This window comes from Xenopus laevis, chromosome 1L (genome assembly GCF_017654675.1).
Source record: "Xenopus laevis strain J_2021 chromosome 1L, Xenopus_laevis_v10.1, whole genome shotgun sequence".
Classification (NCBI taxonomy): Eukaryota; Metazoa; Chordata; class Amphibia; order Anura; family Pipidae; genus Xenopus; species Xenopus laevis.
The window spans coordinates 88,241,983-88,262,249 of record NC_054371.1 but is presented as its reverse complement, the minus strand read 5'-3'; the positions used below and the strand labels follow the sequence as shown (position 1 = coordinate 88,262,249).

Here is a 20,267-nt window from a genome sequence, read left to right as displayed (position 1 = left end):
AACTATAATCAGCCATTTCTCGCCATTTAATTCTATTCAGCATGCTGCTAAAGCATGTAATGAAGTGTTATTAGCTTTCTCATATTTCCTCCTCCTTTCCAAAGTTGGAAATTATAGATTTCATTAGTATTTCTGGCTCTTGGGGTGTAATAAGGCAAAAAAAAAACTAGCTGTACTTTGTCTTAAGTAAAGGATGGTATGACCTTGCCATTGATAATCAATAACCCTTAATAATTTCTGTTAATAGTGTTTTTATTGGGTAATTTCTTATCTTTTTCTCTTTTTGAGGTTATTTCCATGTGTATCCACAGGCCATTTGCAATAATAAAACAGCACCTTTTTGTTTAAATTTTGTTGTAAAACAACTCTATTTTTAATTAATTTATTTTTATTAGACTTAAGGTATCAAGAAACAAACTACAGAAAGATCCCTTTAAGACACCTGTCTTAAAGGGATCTTTCTGTAGTTTGTTTCTTGATACCTTAAGTCTAATAAAAATAAATTAATTAAAAATAGAGTTGTTTTACAACAAAATTTAAACAAAAAGGTGCTGTTTTATTAAGTGGTCTCAAATTGCAAGTTTTTATAAATATAAAATATTAATTTATAATATTTACAAATAGATGCAGTATGCAGTTTGCTGGGCTGCACTAATTGCAAGGAACTGCCTTGATTTATCAAGTTATCAGGGAACTTTATTATATAAAATGTGAAAGCCTGTAAAATATATGAATAGTGTTGTAAAGTTAAGTCATCTTTCATAAATGGTGCCAAGTGATATCACTTGCATTATTTAAAGGAACAGTAACACCAAAAAGTGCTTCACCAAAAAAGTGATTCAAAGTAATTAACTGTTGCCCTGCATTGGTGTTTGCTTCAGAAAGAATACTATGGTAGTGCTATAGTACATAAACAAGCTGCTGTGTATCCATGGGGCAGCCATAGCAGATAACATATTAGATCATTCATAGAATACAATAGTATTCCACAGAGCTCATATGTTATCTGCAATGTAAACCGGTGCATGTCCCCATGGTTACACAGCAGCTTATTATTTAAACTATACTATTATTTCTGAAGCAAACACATAACTTATATCAGAGCAGGGTCAAGGGAAATTATATTTTAGTTACTTTAAAACAGTTTACTTTTTTTGATCTTACTGTTCCTTTAACAAATATTATATACAGTAAATAATTTACTTATGTCCCTATATGTAAAATATAAGGATAAGTCCGAAGGCCCTATATACTGTAGAACAAAGCCAGTATAATTTATAGTATATTCATGGCTGTTGTGTAGTATATAGATTTTAGAAATCACCCTTGGGACCTGTATCAAAGAAACTGGCCCTTTATACAGTCACAAAAGTGTTTACTATCTATGAGACAGAGGAAGAACATGGTAAGGAGAGTTTCTTCTATAAATTAGCAAAAACAATTCCAGAAAAATATTCTTATTCCTTGAAATACATTTGACTGTAAATACTACTGAACAACAAGAGTGCGTCGGGCCCCCCTGAAACAAAATCTTCAGTGACCCAGTGCACTCCAATCCTCCATCCTCCCACCCACTTGCCACTTCCACCCACTTCCCACCCTGACCGCACCCACTTACTGACCAGAATCCGCCCACTCCCCACCTGGACTCCGCCCACTCTCCACCCTATGTCTCTGCTCTCCGTCGCAGGTAAGGGAGGTTTCTTGTTAACTATAGAGGAATCAGACCCGGCAGTCCGGGCTCCCATTTTTCCCAGGCCCCCCTGTGACTGCGTGGTCTGCCTACTCTATAGTTACCCCACTGTGAATAACTGATCCATTTTTACTTAACGAATAGTCACTTTTTAAATGGATTTAGACATTAGAGAGAAATGTGTCAGCATCACTTTTCATGAAATGGTGTAGTAATTTAATGGGATGGAGTACAAATGTAAACAGTACTTCAGGATCATACTGCCCACAGCCTGGTAATGTGGGGTATCGGGAGAGGTAAGCAGTACTGGACAGGGGTTAGATTATAGGCAGTTTATTTACAAGCAATTTATGGCAATGACCCAAGAGGATTTTATCAACAGTGGAAAGCATTTGGAGGAGATTAGTTGCCCACAGAAGAGAAAAATTTGTTGTGGGCAACTAATCTTCTTATGTGTTATCGACCTAAAAGAGCCTATGCTCAATTTTGTGATTAAGATTGATACTGCTTCATTCATTGCCAAACTGGCCCTCTTTACCACCTGGGCCCTCCCAACAGTTGCATACCTTGCTTCCTCTATACCCCCTCTAGGCATCATTGACTGTTTGTCCACCTTGAGAGGTCTGTTAATGTTCACCTCCAAAGCAGCAACTACTTTTCTGTCATGATTTTTATGGTGTTATTTTTATTTCTAAATCACACTGTTATTAATACAAATAATTCATTCTACTATGTAAAATCTCATTCCTACCCCAACAAGTGTATTTTTCCTAGTTGTAATATTGGTCGTGTAGGCAGCAATCTCAGGTCATTTTGCCTGGTCATGTGCTTTCAGAAAGAGCCAGTGCTGCACTATGGAACTGCTTTCTGACAGGCTATTGTTTCCCCTACACAATGTAACTGAATGAGTTGCAGTCGGATATGGATTTTTACTATTGAGTGCTGTACTTATATCTACCAGGGAGCTGTTATCTGGTTACTTCCCCATTGTTAGGCTGATGGGCTGATGAGGGGAAAAGGGAGGGGGTTAATAAAACTCCAACTTGCAGCACAGCAGTAAAGAGGCAGTAAAAAATAAAAACAAAATAATTGTTAGATTCATCTCAATGGAAGGAGGGATTTTTAGTCTAGTGACAAAGTAACAGTGATCAACAGGTCCAGGTTAATTTTTTTCAGTGCTTTTTATCAGGTACATTTTTGTTGCTCTAATCATCTGATAAACAAACACATTCATTTAGATTCAATCATTTTTCTATACTTCATTACAAATATTTGTCTGATTTTTTCTAAAGGTTCCCATCAAGGGCAGTACCAAAGAAAACTTTACAGAGAACTTTTACGAAATTACAATCGCCTTGAACGACCTGTGGTGAATGATTCTCAGCCTTTGCTGGTAGAGCTGCAACTCACCCTGCTTCAGATAATTGACGTGGTAAGTCAAATCTTTAAAAAATTTATAGCTGGTTTGAAGGGAAAACAGAATATTTCAAATTACAGTATATTTGTTTTTTTTGTCTATTATTTCTTTAGTAATTTTTTTTACTGTTTCTTGGCTTTCATTTGAGAAACAGAAAACATAGAATAATAATTTAAAAATTAATTTAGATCTTTGGGAATTTTTAATTCTTTTAACTTTAATGTAACAGCAACAATAGTTCTTACTTTAATTTCAATTTACTCCACTTTTGTGAATTTCCTCCAAGTTCTGGCATCATGTGCTTCTAGCAGCTGGTAGACACACACAAATGGGCCAGCCGCAGGTAAAACTGTGGAAGCAAAACTTGGTTCCTATGGAAAACTGTTCAAGTGCAAATTTGCTCAGTGTTGTTAAATAAGCCCCCAGTGTGGTAATATGATGAGCTGACAATGTATTTCATTGTTTGTGTACAGATTGTACATTAATATTGTTTCTAGCTGCCATTTATTACACAGTGCTATATAAATAAGGGATAATAATATTATTATTAAAAGGATGGGGGGGGTAATTTACTACCTCTGGGCAGTGTGTGAAGTGCAAAGCAGAGTACAGCATTTCCTGGGTGTGACTGCTTGTTAGATGAGCACTAAAGGGAATACTCTTGCAACCCTTAGTTCTCCAGCTATTGCACCCTGGTGAAAAGAAAATGAACCCCTGTACAATTTTTTGGGATTTTCATCAAATCTGAATGTGAAGATTATGCTTTACATTCATTCAAAACTATGGATTTACTGATCCTAATTTGATTACAGAGAATATATGCCCCCATTCCAGGGGCAGCACTTGGCATGTTTTCTTTTTTGCTCATGCAACAGATTTACAAAGAAAGTGCAAGAGTGCAATTCTCTGATTTACATGAGTTTACTGACACTGCAGTTTGGGCTACATTCATTAGCTTCTTAACAAACAAAAACCTGAATCAATATCTTTAAGAGACCAGGGACATTATTCACTTAGGTAACTTCCCTTTTGCTTTCTGCAAGACCTTATTGGATCAAGAGTTATTGACTGGTTGCTTTGTGCTCTCTGCATACAGAGTACATAAGTGTATACCTATATATCCTAGCCAACAGACTAATTTAATAAAAATGGGCAAGGTGCAAAGTGCAAAAAAAAAATCTGCAAAGTGCCTATTCAACTGCATGAGAAAACAATCTGTGGCAAGCAGCTGCATTGAAATGGTTTCCTCGAACTGTGGCAATTGAACTGCTGCATCTGCCATGACCCTAGGCCATAATTAAAACTGGAAGCTGAGCCAGTAATATGTTCACAAGGAAAATTATATGTGCCTTCCAGTCACCCGTATTCTCCCATAAAGCATTTAGGTTTATAATCACTAATTGTTGGTATAAAATAAAGCATATGTTATCACCTAAAATGGGAGGTAATAATTATGTGTCCCCTAAAAAAGTTGCATTCAGTAACTTAGCTGCCTTTAGTTTAGGGGTCTATAGCCTTTTGATATTCATTTACCTACACAAAAAATCCTCAATTTCTAGTAATAATTTGTTACTCTTTCGTGTTTCTGTTTTAGAAAAATTCTCATTGAATTTTTAATGCTATACCACCATGAAGGTTAAACATACTAATTTACATACACAAATATACAAATTTGCAAGCTGATTTCAAATGCATACAAAAGCTAATAGCAGGAACAAACACAGCTAGTCATTTGTTTCTTTATATTTCTAGTATCCAGGTTTTGGTTATATGTTGTTATTTTCACATGAATAGTGTTTCAGCTGGCTTTAACCAAAAAAGTATACAGGTATGGGACCGATTATCCAGAAAGCTCTGATAACAGTTTAGGTAGCACCTCCAACAAGTATCTGTAGTTTGTTGTTTTTCTATGCAATTAGCTGTATGGTTTGCTTCATAGTTCTGCATTAGACTTCTATTTAACTTCTTGCTTGTTTAAAAAAAACACAAAAAGGTGTTGTGAAGCTTTGTCCAATAAACACACATTCTTTTTGAACACAAGTGGAATCACAAATTTTTTGGTCTCAGTTACGGATTAATTATATGTTAGTTGGGATAACATAAAAGGAAATCAGAGAAAATGAAATGGAAGTAATTTTAAAAAAAATATTTGGATAAAATGGAGTCTATGGGAGCCAGCCTTCCTGTAATTCAGAGCTTTCTTGATAATGGGTTTCCAGATAAGGGATACCATACCTGTAACTGCTTTACTAATCTAAGATTGTAGGGAATCAAAAACTATTTTGAATAAGTGTAGATTATAAACAGTACAGCATGTTTTTAATTTATCCTATCAATTGCACAAAAGCAGAATTACAGTATGTGCTGTATACTGGGCTAGCAGTTAGTGGCTAATAGAGCAGGAATACAATTAATCAGCCAAAATGTCTTTCAGATTAAGGGCTACCTTAATGAATAATCACTAGGGGGTGCCAAAATGTTAGGCACCCCCTCCAGCTTATATTCGGACAAACAATCCCTGTTTTGTTTAACGGGGAGGACATTTTTAGTAGCTTAAAGAGATACGGACATCAGAAAAAATATTATCTATCATAACATTATCTTTGAATACTATTTATAATTTTGCCATAAAAGTAATTGCCTGATGCTTTTACATTACCTTTCTTACCCCCATGTTCCTCTATGAGGGGGCTGCCATATTTGTGCAGCAGTAGTCCGTTAGCATTAGAAACTTGAACTGACAGGTTAAGAAGGGACAGTCAAGTTGGTAAAACAGTCAGGTTTAGGAACTTCAAGTAAAAATTACCGACAAAAGCAGAACTATCAGCGAAAGATTATCAACATGAACTATAGATAACTTTTAATACAGATTAATATTTTGAAAAGAAAATTATTAGTGTCAGAATCACTTTAATGCACAAAATATCTCAGTGTCCTTAATGTACTAATAATGGGTTAAGTGCAGATGACCTCTTGTCTTTGTATTTTTACATTTTCTGTCTCTAGTTCTTTCTCTGCAGCCTTAGAGGTTAACTTCAAGGAATATGTCACTTATACTGTCCATAGCAAGGATGGAGCTACCACTGGTGCAACAGGCACATGCTCACATTAAGATGCCCATATTCATATTGGGGGAAATAGTAAGCTACCTTTATGTTGTGCAACTCCCCAGGTCCTATTAAACTGCAACTCTCAGCACTTTACATACTGTTGTGAGTGTGGTAGTTATAGTTCAATTACATCTGGAGGCAGTGTAATGACTCTTAAACTGACTTTTTTTTATTATGCATCATATTCTTAGAGCATGAACAAAACATCCTCTCAGTTTTTGCACTTTCAGTTTTATTTTTTATGTTGAAATAAACTTGCAGATTATTCTTTGATAGCGCATTAGTGCCTGAGGGAAAAACAGCCTGCAACACCACGAGAAATGTGTTAATAATGTGTGCACAGCCATACAAATACCATCTGTTATTTAAGAGACTTTTATATAAGATTATCAACGCTTTGTTTGATTTACTCCTTAGCAAGCAGCAATGTAAAATGTTCAATGTAAATGAATCACAAGGAGGCAAGCCCGCTCACCTCCTGCCAAGGACATTACTTCCCTCATTCTCCTATTTGCAGACAGTTGCGGCTTAACATTAAAATGATTTGTTTAGCTTTGCAGAAAGAATTCTGTGGCTCATTTACAGCCCAATGACCCATGCATAATACAGTCTACGGCAATGTATGGAGGTGAAGAAATGTTAACCAACACTTTGTCCTGTGCTTGAATATCTGACCACACTGCTAAGGTGTACCATTGCACCTTGGTACAAACATACTGTGTCAGCACTGACACATTTGGTCTTCACACAATCAAAGAGTCTGGCTTCAGCATAAAGGATAACAAAGAATATAGTAAGTCTTTATCTTTCTACATGATCTGAAAGCCTGTATGTTCCTGTATGTTCATGCTAAGGATGCTCCACAGATACAAAAACACATTCCTTTAATATAGTTTGACTTTAAAGAAACAGTTGTAGGGGTTAACAATTCAGCAAACTCCACTAAGGAACAAATATAAGAGAACATATAGCTTATAATAATGCTGAGGGCTCACCACCCTGAGCCCTCAGCATAGTTAAATAGTTACATAGTTAAATTGGTTTGAAAAAAGAAGTCCATCAAGTTCAACCCCTCCAAATAAAAACCCAGAATCCATACACACACCCCTCCCTATTTTCACATAAATTATAAATACCCATATCTATACTAACTATAGAGCTTAGTATCACAATAGCCTTTGATATTATGTCTGTCCAAAAAATCATCCAAGCCATTATTAAAGGCATTAACTGAATCAGCCATCACAACATCACCCGGCAGTGCATTCCACAACCTCACTGTCCTCACTGTGAAGAACCCCCTACGTTGCTTCAAATGAAAATTCTTTTCTTCTAGTCTGAAGGGGTGGCCTCTGGTACGGTGATCCACTTTATGGGTAAAAAGGTCCCCTGCTATTTGTCTATAATGTCCTGTAATGTACTTGTAAAGTGTAATCATGTCCCCTCGCAAGCGCCTTTTTTCCAGAGAAAACAACCCCAACCTTGACAGTCTACCCTCACAATTTGAGTCTTCCATGCCTCTTACCAATTTAGTTGCACTTCTCTGCACTCTCTCCAGCTCATTTATATCCCTCTTAAGGACTGGAGTCCAAAACTGCACTGCATACTCCAGATGAGGCCTTACCAGGGACCTTTAAAGAGGCATAATTATGTTTTCATCCCTTGAGTTAATGCCCTTTTTATGCAAGACAGAACTTTATTTGCTTTAGTAGCCACATAATGACACTGCCCAGAATTAGACAACTTGTTATCTACAAAAACCCCTAGATCCTTCTCATTTAAGGAAACCCCAACACACTGCCATTTAGTGTATAACTTGCATTTATATTATTTTTGCCAAAATGCATAACCTTGTATTTATCAACATTGAACCTCATTTTCCAGTTCGCTGCCCAGTTTTCCAACTTAGACAGATCACTCTGCAAAGTGACAGCAGAACTATGGAACCTATAGTTCTGCATAATTTAATATCATCTGCAAAAATAGAAACAGTACTTTCAATACCCACCTCCAGGTCATTAATAAACAAGTTGAAAAGCAAGGGACCTAGTAAAGAGCCCTGCGGTACTCCACTAACAACACTGGTCCAATTAGAAAATGTTCCATTTACCACCACTCTTTGTAGTCTATCTTTTAGCCAGTTCTCTATCCAGGTACAAAAACAAAAAATGTTCCAGGCCAACATTCCTTAATTTAACCAGTAACCTTTTGTGTGGCACTGTATCAAATGCTTTAGCAAAGTCTAAGTAAATCACATCCATTGCCATCCCAGAATCGAGATCCCTGCTTACCTTCTAAAAGAAATTAAAAAGAAATTAAGTTAGTCTGGCAAAATAAATTACGCATAAAACCATGCTGGCACACACTCATAGTATTATGATTTGCTAAAAAGTCCAGTATCTTATCCTTTATTAACCCTTCGAAAAGCTTTCCTACCAATGACGTCAGACTAACTTTCCTATAGTTTTGAGGCTGAGAACTGGATCCTTTTTTGAATAGAGGCACCACATTAGCAATTCGCCAGTCTCTCGGCACTATGCCAGACCACAGTGAATCCTGAAAAATTAAGTAAAGAGGTTTGGCAATCACAGAGCTAAGCTCGCTAAGTACCCAGGGATGAATGGCATCTGGGCCCGGACCTTTGTTAATCTTAACATGTTCTAGTCTCTTTTGAATTTCCTCATGTGTGAACCATGCATCATTAGTTGTATTACTAGAACTGGGATTATTAATAAGGAAACCTTCATTAACTGGTTCCTCATTTGTGTAGACAGATGAAAAATATGCAGTAAAATATGATAGTAAAGGTCCCACCCCTGGGGGGTTTATTTTTTTGCTATTAACATATTTAAAAAATAATTTTGGATTTTTTTTCAGCTTGCTGCAATATCCTTTTCCATATCAATGGAAAAGGATAGGCAGCAGACAAACTGAAAATTCTTTAGAGCATGCACTCAGATGAAGACAATCTTCCACCACATCAAAGTAAAGAAAGTTTATTGTGCCTTAGACATTTTGCGTTACACACACTTAAGGGCACATTTACTAAGGGTTGAATTTCGAAGTGCTAAAACTTCGAAATTCGACCATCGAATTTAAAAAAATTCGATAGTCAAAGTGTTTTTTGGATTAAATTTAGCAGTTTTTGATCTTATTAAAATCGTTCGTTCGATCGTAGAAATCTTTCGAATCGAACGATTCAAACGATTTAATCGATCAATCGACCGATTTTAAAAAAAAAACGTAGCCAAATGTTGGCTATAGGTTCTAGGAGGTCCCCATAGGCTAACATAGCAAATCGGCAGGTTTAAGGTGGTGAAGTGTCGAAGTCAAAGTTTTTAAAGAGACAGTACTTCGATTTTCGAATGGTCGAATATTCAAGGTTTTTCCAATTCGAATCGAAGTTGAAGTCGAATTTGGTCTATTCAAAGTTTTTGAATTCGAAAATTCACTTCGAATTCACTTCGAACCTTAGTAAATGTGCCCCTTAGTCATAGGCATTTACCATACTTTTTTATGAAATTGATGTGAAAATTTATATAAGGGAAAAAGAGAGCTGTGATGTTTGCCCTTTTTTTTATTTTTATTTTTTGCTCTAAAATTGTTTTATTGTCCAGGGTGCCTAGTGTATCTAGTGTTAGCTCTAACCATCATGTGTAAACCATTTTTTCAGTGTTTTTGTTGCATTTTTATGATTTTATTGTATTTCTGGTTTATTTCATTTCATTTCTGGTTCTGTGTAGCTGTTAATTGCTTGCCTGTGCCTGTAAAACTTTCACAGCACAGCAAAACAACTGAAATTGCAATGCAGTTTTCTAATATTTTTGCACATAGATTAAACCCTGATACAAATCCCTATATTATGCAAAATAGAATTAGAAAGTGGAATTACACAAACATGTAGGCAGATTTAAAAAGACCAGGTTATCCCCCAGGAAATGCAAATTTGATGGCTGACTGACAGGTTTAGTAAGAGCTAAAGACAAAGTCAAGACAAATGTTGTTGAAATGTCATTAAAATGATACACAAAAGACAAAATCTGAAAACTTTCTGTTTAAAAGACAAATTCATAAAGGTGGAGGTAGAGGTTTGTGAATTTGTTTAGAAATCTGACATTTTTATCTTCATATCACATTATTTTGTCTCAATGTCATTCCTTTTGTGAATTCTCCCTTAGTCTCTTTCCATACTGCGGTCCCTACATGATGTTGCCTGGAGAATAATCTTGCCACACTACATCTCCTCAACATATTGCTCTTTCCATGCTGGCCTGTCTATCTCCCATTCTCCTAGGAGTGTGCTATGAAAGAGCTGTCTACCAAAACCTTTATCTCATTCATGCAATCGCAACCCCTTCCAGAATTCTCTTAGGTCCTGGGTCATGTTAGGGTTCAAAGTTTGGTTTTGGGGTTTCAGCTCCAGGCTTCTTAGCCCAACTAGTAATTAGTAGTAATTTTTAAGAAAATTCAGTTTTATACAACCATTTGTTTCTTTTTTGTTTCCTGCTGAAAACAGTTCATGCATGCTGTTAGTCATGTATGGGCATCTTTCTCATTGCTTAAATTATTTTGATTATTAAGTAAACATTATTATTTGGTATCCTAACTGCATTTTCCCACCACCTACTCATTAACGTTGGTGCCTAGGTGTCAAATTAATTGGTGAATACAGGGGATGCCGAATATTATATAAAATTATATTCTTTATGTGGGGCAAGCGCTAACAAGTTTGCCTGGCAAAGCTGCAGTGAGATTAAAAGTAAAGCAATGCACTGTACTTAAGCAGTGTGAGCAAAGAATTTTTGGTTATTCAAAAGAAGTAGAAGTTAACTTTATATATGTATAAGTATATACAGACATAATTTAAAATGACAAGGCAATGTGATTCAAATGTTCTTCATTGCTAAATGAACTGTACTGTACATTAGCTTGTGTTCCTCAATGGCTGGGGGTTTTAATACTGTGTAGCAGGTGGCTTTTCTCCATGAATCCAAAGAAATTAATCCACTTCCAGAGGTCCTTGTTGACATACTTTCCACAGAAACATGCTGCAAGCAGGGGCTGGAGTTGGCCAATGAGCCATGTATTTTTACTCTTTGAATGCCAACATCTGTGGCTACAAACCTATGGTTGCCTAGCAGTACAATCTTCAGCTCAACTGTACAGTCTACAGCACTTAAAGAGTTAACTATTGCTGTGTTACGCTTTTCCATGATAAAAGTGAAAGACTGCAATTTGCTGTACTGTTTGACAATGTATTGCATATTTTATTTTGATCATGATAGGGTTATAGTGCTAGCTATCCTAAAGCAAAAGGGATTTAATGTGAGTGGTCCCTGATTATAATTAGAAAGGGATTATGACTATCATTTTTATCCTGTATGCGTATTATATGAGTATTCAAGATAAATGGATTATGTAGATAAAAAGCATGCCTATAAATACGCAGGGAAACTATGTTATCATGGCAACAGGACACATTGTTGCTCTGACACCAGAAATTAAACATTTTCTTTACATCTATAATAACATTGTGTTTGCATGTGATTTATAATTTTGCCTTAAAAGTATTACCTATCTGATCCCCCATGTTCCTCTGTGAGGGTGCTGCCATATTTGTGCAACAGTATTATGTTAGCTTTAAAAACTCTGAATGACAGGTTGAGAAGGGACAGTCAGGTTGGCAAAACAGTCAGGCACAGGAACTTCAAGTTACAATTACTTTACCTATGGGTAACTTTTAATGCACATTAATATTTTAAAAAATAGTGAGGGTATCACTTTAAAGGGGACCTGTAACCCTAATAAATTATTCTTAATGCTATGCTATCATGTTAGTCAAGCAAAATAAACTATACTTACAGTATATACCTTTTAAAAATCTTGTTGTTTTCATTCTTTTGGATTCTATAATAAGAGCATACATGCAGCCACCATTTTGTGGAAACTGTTATCAAGGCAAGCTTTGCATCATCCTAAAATCTAATGTTTGCTCCAGAATGGGAACCTAATGCCCATTCTCATGCACAGGCTATGCAATATTAGACAGTGAGGATGGAAGGGGCACATGAGGAGGGAAGTGGAATCAATGACAGTATATAAATTAGTATATAACAGGTATGTATGATTTCATTTAAAAAATTGGCTTTCATATTTAATTTGAAAATGAATGTATTTATCAACAAATTCAGGTCCCCTTTAAATATGAATATTTTCCAGAATTCCCACCTGAAAATAAATCCATCAGAAACGATATTTTAAATATTAAATCATTGTCATATTAATTAAATTCACACAAGAGGCTATTAAAAAGTTTCCAATAAACCGGCAGAACTTATTCCAAATAACACTGGAACCCTCCTGTGAACAACCCTTTATTCCAGTGCTGTCCAACTTCTGTGGTACAGAGGGCCAACATTTTACTGGCCTATGTGGTGGAGGGCCGATAATAGAAGTCAATGTTGGTCACTCCCCTTTTTAAACCATACTCACTGTAAACCACACCCATGTTACCACAAGAACTTTTAAGATCATATCCACATTAACGGTGGTAGCACACCAAAAAACCAAATGGTTGGTGCTCACTGCAGGGAAATCCCTCATCACTCATATGTGAAAAATTGAAGTCATGTTAAAACATACCCTTAAATCCATATGCCTCATACTCCCCTGTGGATAATACAACAACCCCCTCAACATATGATTAAACACCTTAGCGACCCTAACAATTTCCAAATTCTAACAAACCCCTAACAGGCTTACATTCCATAGGTAGCGTAGGGCAAGCAGAGAATGGCACACACGAGCAGCACTGGGCAAGCAGAGAATGGCACACACAAGCAGCACTGAGTAAGCAGAGAATGGCACACACAAGCAGAGAATGGCACACACAAGCAGCACTGGGCAAGCAGAGAATGGCACACACAAGCAGAGAATGGCACACACAAGCAGCACTGAGTAAGCAGAGAATGGCACACACAAGCAGCACTGGGCAAGCAGAGAATGGCACACACAAGCAGCACTGGGCAAGCAGAGAATGGCACACACAAGCAGCACTGGGCAAGCAGAGAATGGCACACACAGGGAGGGAAGGCAGAACAGAGCAGCAGACAGGGAAAGCTATCATTCTAATGTACTACATACAGTGACACAGTGCTGGTGCTCCATTAACATTTTGAATAAGGTGTTAACAGGTGAACAATGTGGGCAGTTTCTGCCTGGATCTCAGGTGTGAACAGTACAGGGCTGTAGATGTGTGAACAATAGAGGTGTCACAAGTGTGAACAATACAGGGGGATCACAGGTGTGAACAATACAGGGGATTAGTCTGAATTTGAGGTTTAAACTATGCAGGGGCCAGTTACTCTCTGTAGTGTACCTTTTAAACCTTACATATGGTAATCAGACACAGCATGTAGGGGGGCAACAGAAGGGGGGGGATCAGCCCTGCAGTTTATTCTATACACTGTCCAATCTCTAAGGAAAAAAAAGTCACTCAGATATCTGGAAGTGGTGTCCTAGTCCACTGGCAACTGTATATGTTTGTGTACGGCTCAACCACACATCCTCATAGCTTTTCTACATATCACATGCTGTAACCCCTTGAAGAATGCAAAGAAAAATGATAGTCATTTTGTTACAAATCTTCTTGAGTGAATAGATCATATTATTTATGAAAGTGAGAGTAAAAAGTGTTACAGAAAGTTTTGGTGCTAAATGCCAAGCCAAAAGGCAACCTTACCATACGTAATAAAACGTTTGACCAGGTGCAGTAAACCATAGCAACCAATATGCTGTTTGCTTGCAATCTGGTAACAGGGCAATGCTACTTGCTGATTGATTACTGTAGAAGATAAGGAATGTATAAAGTCTCATTAACGATAGCTTGTACTGTGTGTGTGCGTGTTATACAAAAGAATTTGTAATCCTTAGTGGGATGTTGACATTTTATTGACTGCACTATTGTGCCTAATACAGTGATGGTGTGCTGGGTAATCAATTAGAATTACATGTACGGAGTTGCCCATTTCTTTCAGTCATCAGTATTGCCATGAGACGCATTTACATTGAACGACAACTTTTAACAATTATGTGATGTGGAATATAATTGCGGCCCATTTCTGATGTTGAACACAGTGCTAAACAAGACAAATTTCATTGTGTCGTACTTAGTCAGCCTCCATGATGTATTCTGTATCGAGAACGGCAGCTATCCCGATGCTACCACTGATGTAAACGCCTCACTGATACGCTAGCCGGAATGACATGTTTCTGTCGGAAACAACCTTAAAAGCACAGCCAAGCAATGTGGCTGTAAATATGCAAATTGTTCACAAAAACCTATGCCTCTTAGGGTAGGACTACACAGACTTTTTCGGCGCGATCCGACGTGCTACGACAAAACGCCGGTTGACAAATCGCATGGATGGCAATAAGGTAAGTGAATGCATTGTCGGATGAAGTCGCAGCGTTGATCCGACGCGACACGACTGTCTGATGCAGACGCTGCACGCTGTGTCTGCATCCGGCAGTCGTGTCGCATCGGATCAATGCTGTGACTTCATCCGACATTTCTATCTCTTACCTTATTTCCGTCGCATGTGATTTGTCGGCGCATCAGATCGCACTGAAAATGTCCGTGTAGTCCTACCCTTAGGGCAGATTTATCAAAGGTCGAGGTGAATTTCCAAATTTAAAAAATTGCAATGCTAAGGTTACCAGATGATTTGAAAAATCAGAGACCATTCTATTGAATGTACTTTACTATGCTGCAGTGATTGAATTTGTATTTAAATACAATCAGTCTGAATCAGGGTAGTACTTCTGGCTGAGTGTCTGATATTTCACATGCTTTGGTAAGCTTAGTCTATCAGTAATAATATAGTCTCTGATTATACAAGATTCCACCAAACTGAGGCCAAAATACCAACAGTTAGCTTGTGAACTTTGCAGGTGATTGTTGTAGTAAAGCTGAGGGACCCAGCTATCTGTAAAAAGCAATTTACAATTGCTAGACAGAGTTTTGCAGTCAATGCAGTAGAATAATATATTAGTGTCCCTCGTTTTTCGAATACAGTAGAACCCCCATTTTACATCCCCTGATTTTAAGTTTTTCCCTCATCTTACATTGTTGTTTTGTGGTCCCACCTATATATTATGCATAATACATTTCCCTGATTTTAAATTTTCCTGGATTTTACACAATTTTTGATTGTGTTGGTCAGCTGCAACCAAATGAGAGCTGGTGCTGGTTCCACTTAAACATTAAGCTACACAGAGTTGTTTTTAGTTGGCCACCTGGAGAATGGGATGAGGGAAGGTTGGTATTCATACATTTTGGATCAGTAGCCCACTTGTGATCACTCACTCCTATTTATGCAGTTAGCTAATGTAAGACTCTTGCACATGTATAGCAAACCAATGGTGTTCTGTATTGTTTGGGCCCTCTGGCAGTTACAGGGGCAAGGGTGAGATATTAAATATGGTTCCTTGAATTCATTACCAGGGTCTGTTGGACAAATTTCCAGGGCATCCCTGAGTTAAAGGAGAGCATCTCACAAATGAGACTGCTCCTGTACATCTGTTCAATATTCATAGGAATAGCTGGCAATCATGTTTTTAAAATTGATTTTTATTTGTAGTCAGAAACATAGTTACATGAAAATAGTAGTGTTGGTAAATAAAATATTGCTTTGCAGCAACATCATTATTTAAAATAAAAAAAAGGTTTTCATTCTAAAGGTGATTAGAGAGACATGAATTACATATGACCCATGTTTACTTACACAATTAGTAAACACAAATTACAATCTGCATACAGTATTTATCTGCTTTCCAAAGATGGCTTCTACAGTCCTATTTGAATGTAAATGGCCAAGAAGCTTATAAATATATAATTTGTTTGCACTTTCTGAAGGAAACACATACTTGTTGCCATTGTAGGGTAACATTGTACATGCAAAAGCTATAATTTTTTGTTGTTACTGACCCTTTAGGGGATCATGGGTTTTACAGAAGTATTTTAATTTTATTTAATTCAAAACATATGCCATTTTAAATCTATGTAAAATATCACAGTCAATAAAGAATAGGAAAGGTATTGACTAATCAGTGACATTTAAATTGCCGTATCAACAATTTCTTTATTTTCAAGGTATTTTTTTTTCACTTTCTTCCTTAATAGGATGAGAAGAACCAAGTTTTGATTACAAATGCATGGCTACAAATTGTAAGTATATTAATTATTGATTAACAAAATGAAGCAACATTTTAATAGAACATGCTGGCCCCACTGATGCTTGAGATTCCAGGCTATGCTATTTTTTAGCTTCAATTGTATATGCCAGCATCTACCATTACATTTCCATTGCCTCGCTAAAAGTAAAGTGATAAAGTTTACTAAGTGTAACTCGTATACTGTATATATTCAAACTCAGGGTAATTGTCCTACTTGGGGTACACTCTCAGAATCCACACACAGATACTAACAAAGGTTGGTACAACCTCCCTGGGATAAGGGTATAACTTGAAATGAATTCTGTTGTGCACTTCCTACAGTCTCTTAAAAAATCATTCAGTTTCCAGAAAGTTCCAAATTACGTGAAGGCCATCTCCCATAGACTTCAAATAATCCAAATTTTTTAAAATGATTTCCCCTTTCTCTGTAATGATAAAACAGAACATTGTACTTGATCCAAACTAAGATATAATTAAATCTATTTTCCTTTGAATTCTTTGACTTTAAGTATATGTACTCATTTGTTCAATTCCTTGGTATGTCATGCAGCAATGTATATTCTTCTTCTATGCTTATCTTGACATACTTAATATGTTGTAAACCATAATCTGAGTCTGCAAGTGTATCTTTATTGGGGTAGTGAACAGCACACTACATGTTTCGGGCAAGGCCCTTTATCAAGTGGACACTTGATAAAGGGCCTTGCCCGAAACATGTAGTGTGCTGTTCACTATCCCAATAAAGATACACTTGCAGACTCAGCTTGCTGCCGTGGACTTCCTGCAATTACCTCCTTTCTATCACATTGATCTATTAGGGTATCACCACAGGATACCCTGCAGGAGTACCACCAACACATCATACAACTTGCCAGAGTTCAGCCCTGCTACTTTTTGGGTAAACCATAATCTGTTGTGTTTATGAAAACCCAATAAAACATCGTTGAGAGAAGTTTTAATTAATCCTTTTGGGAAGCAAACCAGACTATTGGGTTTATTTAATGTTTACATGATTTTCTAGTAGACACAAGGTATAAAGATCCATATTATAGAAATATCCGTTATGCAGAAAACCCCAGTTCCCGAGCATTCTGCATAACAGGTCCCATACCTGTATATATATTTAATCAAATGGTTCTAATTTTTAAAATTTATTTTAGTTTTCTCAGTAATAATAAAACAATACCTTGTATTTGATCACACACAGCAAACACATAGACTTCAGGTATAGAGATACAAATTATGGAAGATCCCTTATCTGGAAATCCCCATGTCCCGAGCATTCTGGATAACAGGTCTAATACCTGTATTATTTCAATACTTTTAAATGTATTGTAACAGATGATCACATTTATCAAAATGTTTCATAGCACACATTTTATTTTATTTAAGAAAAGAAAATCTAACAAAAAATGTACTAAATACAAACAATGCCAAAATATGCAACTCTTTTTCCAGACCTGGAATGATTTCTACTTGACCTGGGATCAGAATGAATTTCCTGGAGTTCAAACTCTTCGTTTCCCAGCAGATCATATATGGGTCCCTGACATACTGCTGTATAACAGGTAAAGACTGTGCCAATATCATAGACTACGAAATGGTTGTCTGCACTGCACTTCTCTCCTACTATTATATCAGTAAAATATCAATTATTTATATTCTTTTTCTTGACTGTATTTTCTTATTATTTGAAATACATCAAATACGTTCAATCCATTAGCGCTAGGCATAAGCAATAATTTGCACCCCAGAAACTCCCAAACTGCAACATTACACATATTGCACCTATTCTTTACTCATAGTTACATAGTTACATAGTTAAATTGGGTTGAAAAAAGACAAAGTCCATCAAGTTCAACCCCTCCAAATGAAAACCCAGCATCCACACACATACCCCTCCCTACTTTTAATTAAATTCTATATACCCATACCTATACTAACTATAGAGCTTAGTATCACAATAGCCTTTGATATTATGTCTGTCCAAAAAATCATCCAAGCCATTCTTAAAGGCATTAACTGAATCAGCCATCACAACATCACCCGGCACTGCATTCCACAACCTTACTGTCCTGACTGTGAAGAACCCCCTACGTTGCTTCAAATGAAAGTTCTTTTCTTCTAGTCTAAAGAGGTGGCCTCTGGTACGGTGATCCACTTTATGGGTAAAAAGGTCCCCTGCTATTTGTCTATAATGTCCTCTAATGTACTTGTAAAGTTTAATCATGTCCCCTCGCAAGCGCCTTTTTTCCAGAGAAAACAACCCCAACCTTGACAGTCTACCCTCATAATTTAAGTCTTCCATCCCTCTAACCAATTTAGTTGCACGTCTCTGCACTCTCTCCAGCTCATTTATATCCCTCTTAAGGACTGGAGTCCAAAACTGCACTGCATACTCCAGATGAGGCCTTACCAGGGACCTATAAAGAGGCATAATTATGTTTTCATCTCTTGAGTTAATGCCCTTTTTTATGCAAGACAGAACTTTATTTGCTTTAGTAGCCACAGAATGACACTGCCCAGAATTAGACAACTTGTTATCTACAAAGACCCCTAGATCCTTCTAATTTAAGGAAACTCCCAACACACTGCCATTTAGTGTATAACTTGCATTTTTAGTGTATAACTTGCATTTCAGACTTATGTTTTGACTTTTACACGTCTTTCTGAAAACCAATTGACTGAATTTACAGTAACATAAAATAAATAAAGATATGCATACAGAGGAAGCAAAAAGTTGTTGAGGCAGCAAAAATAGTTCTTCATAGTGAGGGCAGTAAGGTTATGGACCACCTTGCTGGTTGATGTTGTGATGGCAGATTCTATTAATGCTTTGAAGAATGGCCTGCCTGCCCGCAAAAGCCCTAACTGAAAAATTACAGGTATTTTCCAAAAAACCATGCTTTCCAGAAATGGTGCAGAATGTTTACAATTGTAGATAATGCGAACATTATGTTTAAATGCATTTTAAGCTTTTTCATTTTTTTCTGTTGCTAGGCATTTAAATAGATATTATTTGATACTTGTATGGATAATATTACCTAAAGTATACTTCCTTATTTAGAAATATAGAATTGCACTGCAGCAGAACCTTAACTGGTCTTACATTTTCTGCTGGTTTCCATGAATTCTTAGGAAAACATTACGGGGGTTATTTACTAAACTCGGAAATCAAAAATCTTAAAAATAAGTGATTTTTTTTAAAATAAAATCGGACTTTTAAAAAATCACAAATTTTTTTGAATTAATAAAAAACCCCGAGGATGGAAATGTCTGAATCAGAAAATCAGGCATCTCAGACCTGTCGAGGTTGCATATAAGTCAAGGGGAGAAGATTTTTTGATGTGAGCAGGGTTTTCAGAGTTTTCAGGCAAAAAGCATAAGAAATCTGAGTTTTCAGGTGAAAAATCCCTGAAAAATCAGAGTTTGTAACAGAAAATGATGAGATGAAATCGGACTTAGAAAAACAACCCCCTAGGTCTAGCCAAAGCTTAATTGGTATAATTTATTATACCATCAAAATCCCCAGCCATTTCAGTAAAATAACTTTTAGAACATGACAGTTATGTCAGCAATATATTTAATGAATACTGTAGTGGAAGCTCATTTGGTATTTTAATAGTTTTGTAAATAGCTTTTAAATATTTGATTTTAAAATTGTAATTCTTCCTGATTTTATCAACTGTTGGAATATCTAATACTCAAGAATTTAATAATATTGTGATAATAATTTTTAGAGCAGTTAACCAAAGTTTTAGAAAGTTACAATTTTATGGAAAATATATTTGCTCAAGTCACTTGGATTCTT

General features: G+C 36.4%; 1 protein-coding gene across 1 annotated transcript in view; it reads left to right on the top strand.

Annotated features, from left to right (window-relative positions):
* LOC108719663 (neuronal acetylcholine receptor subunit alpha-7) overlaps positions 1 to 20,267 on the top strand; it is a 92,336-nt gene that overhangs the window by 16,712 nt on the left and 55,357 nt on the right. The window contains exons 2-4 of the mRNA XM_041591089.1: positions 2,986 to 3,125; positions 16,404 to 16,448; positions 17,915 to 18,024. Coding sequence (XP_041447023.1) covers positions 2,986 to 3,125; positions 16,404 to 16,448; positions 17,915 to 18,024 — 295 coding nt within the window. The remainder of the gene's footprint in view (positions 1 to 2,985; positions 3,126 to 16,403; positions 16,449 to 17,914; positions 18,025 to 20,267) is intronic.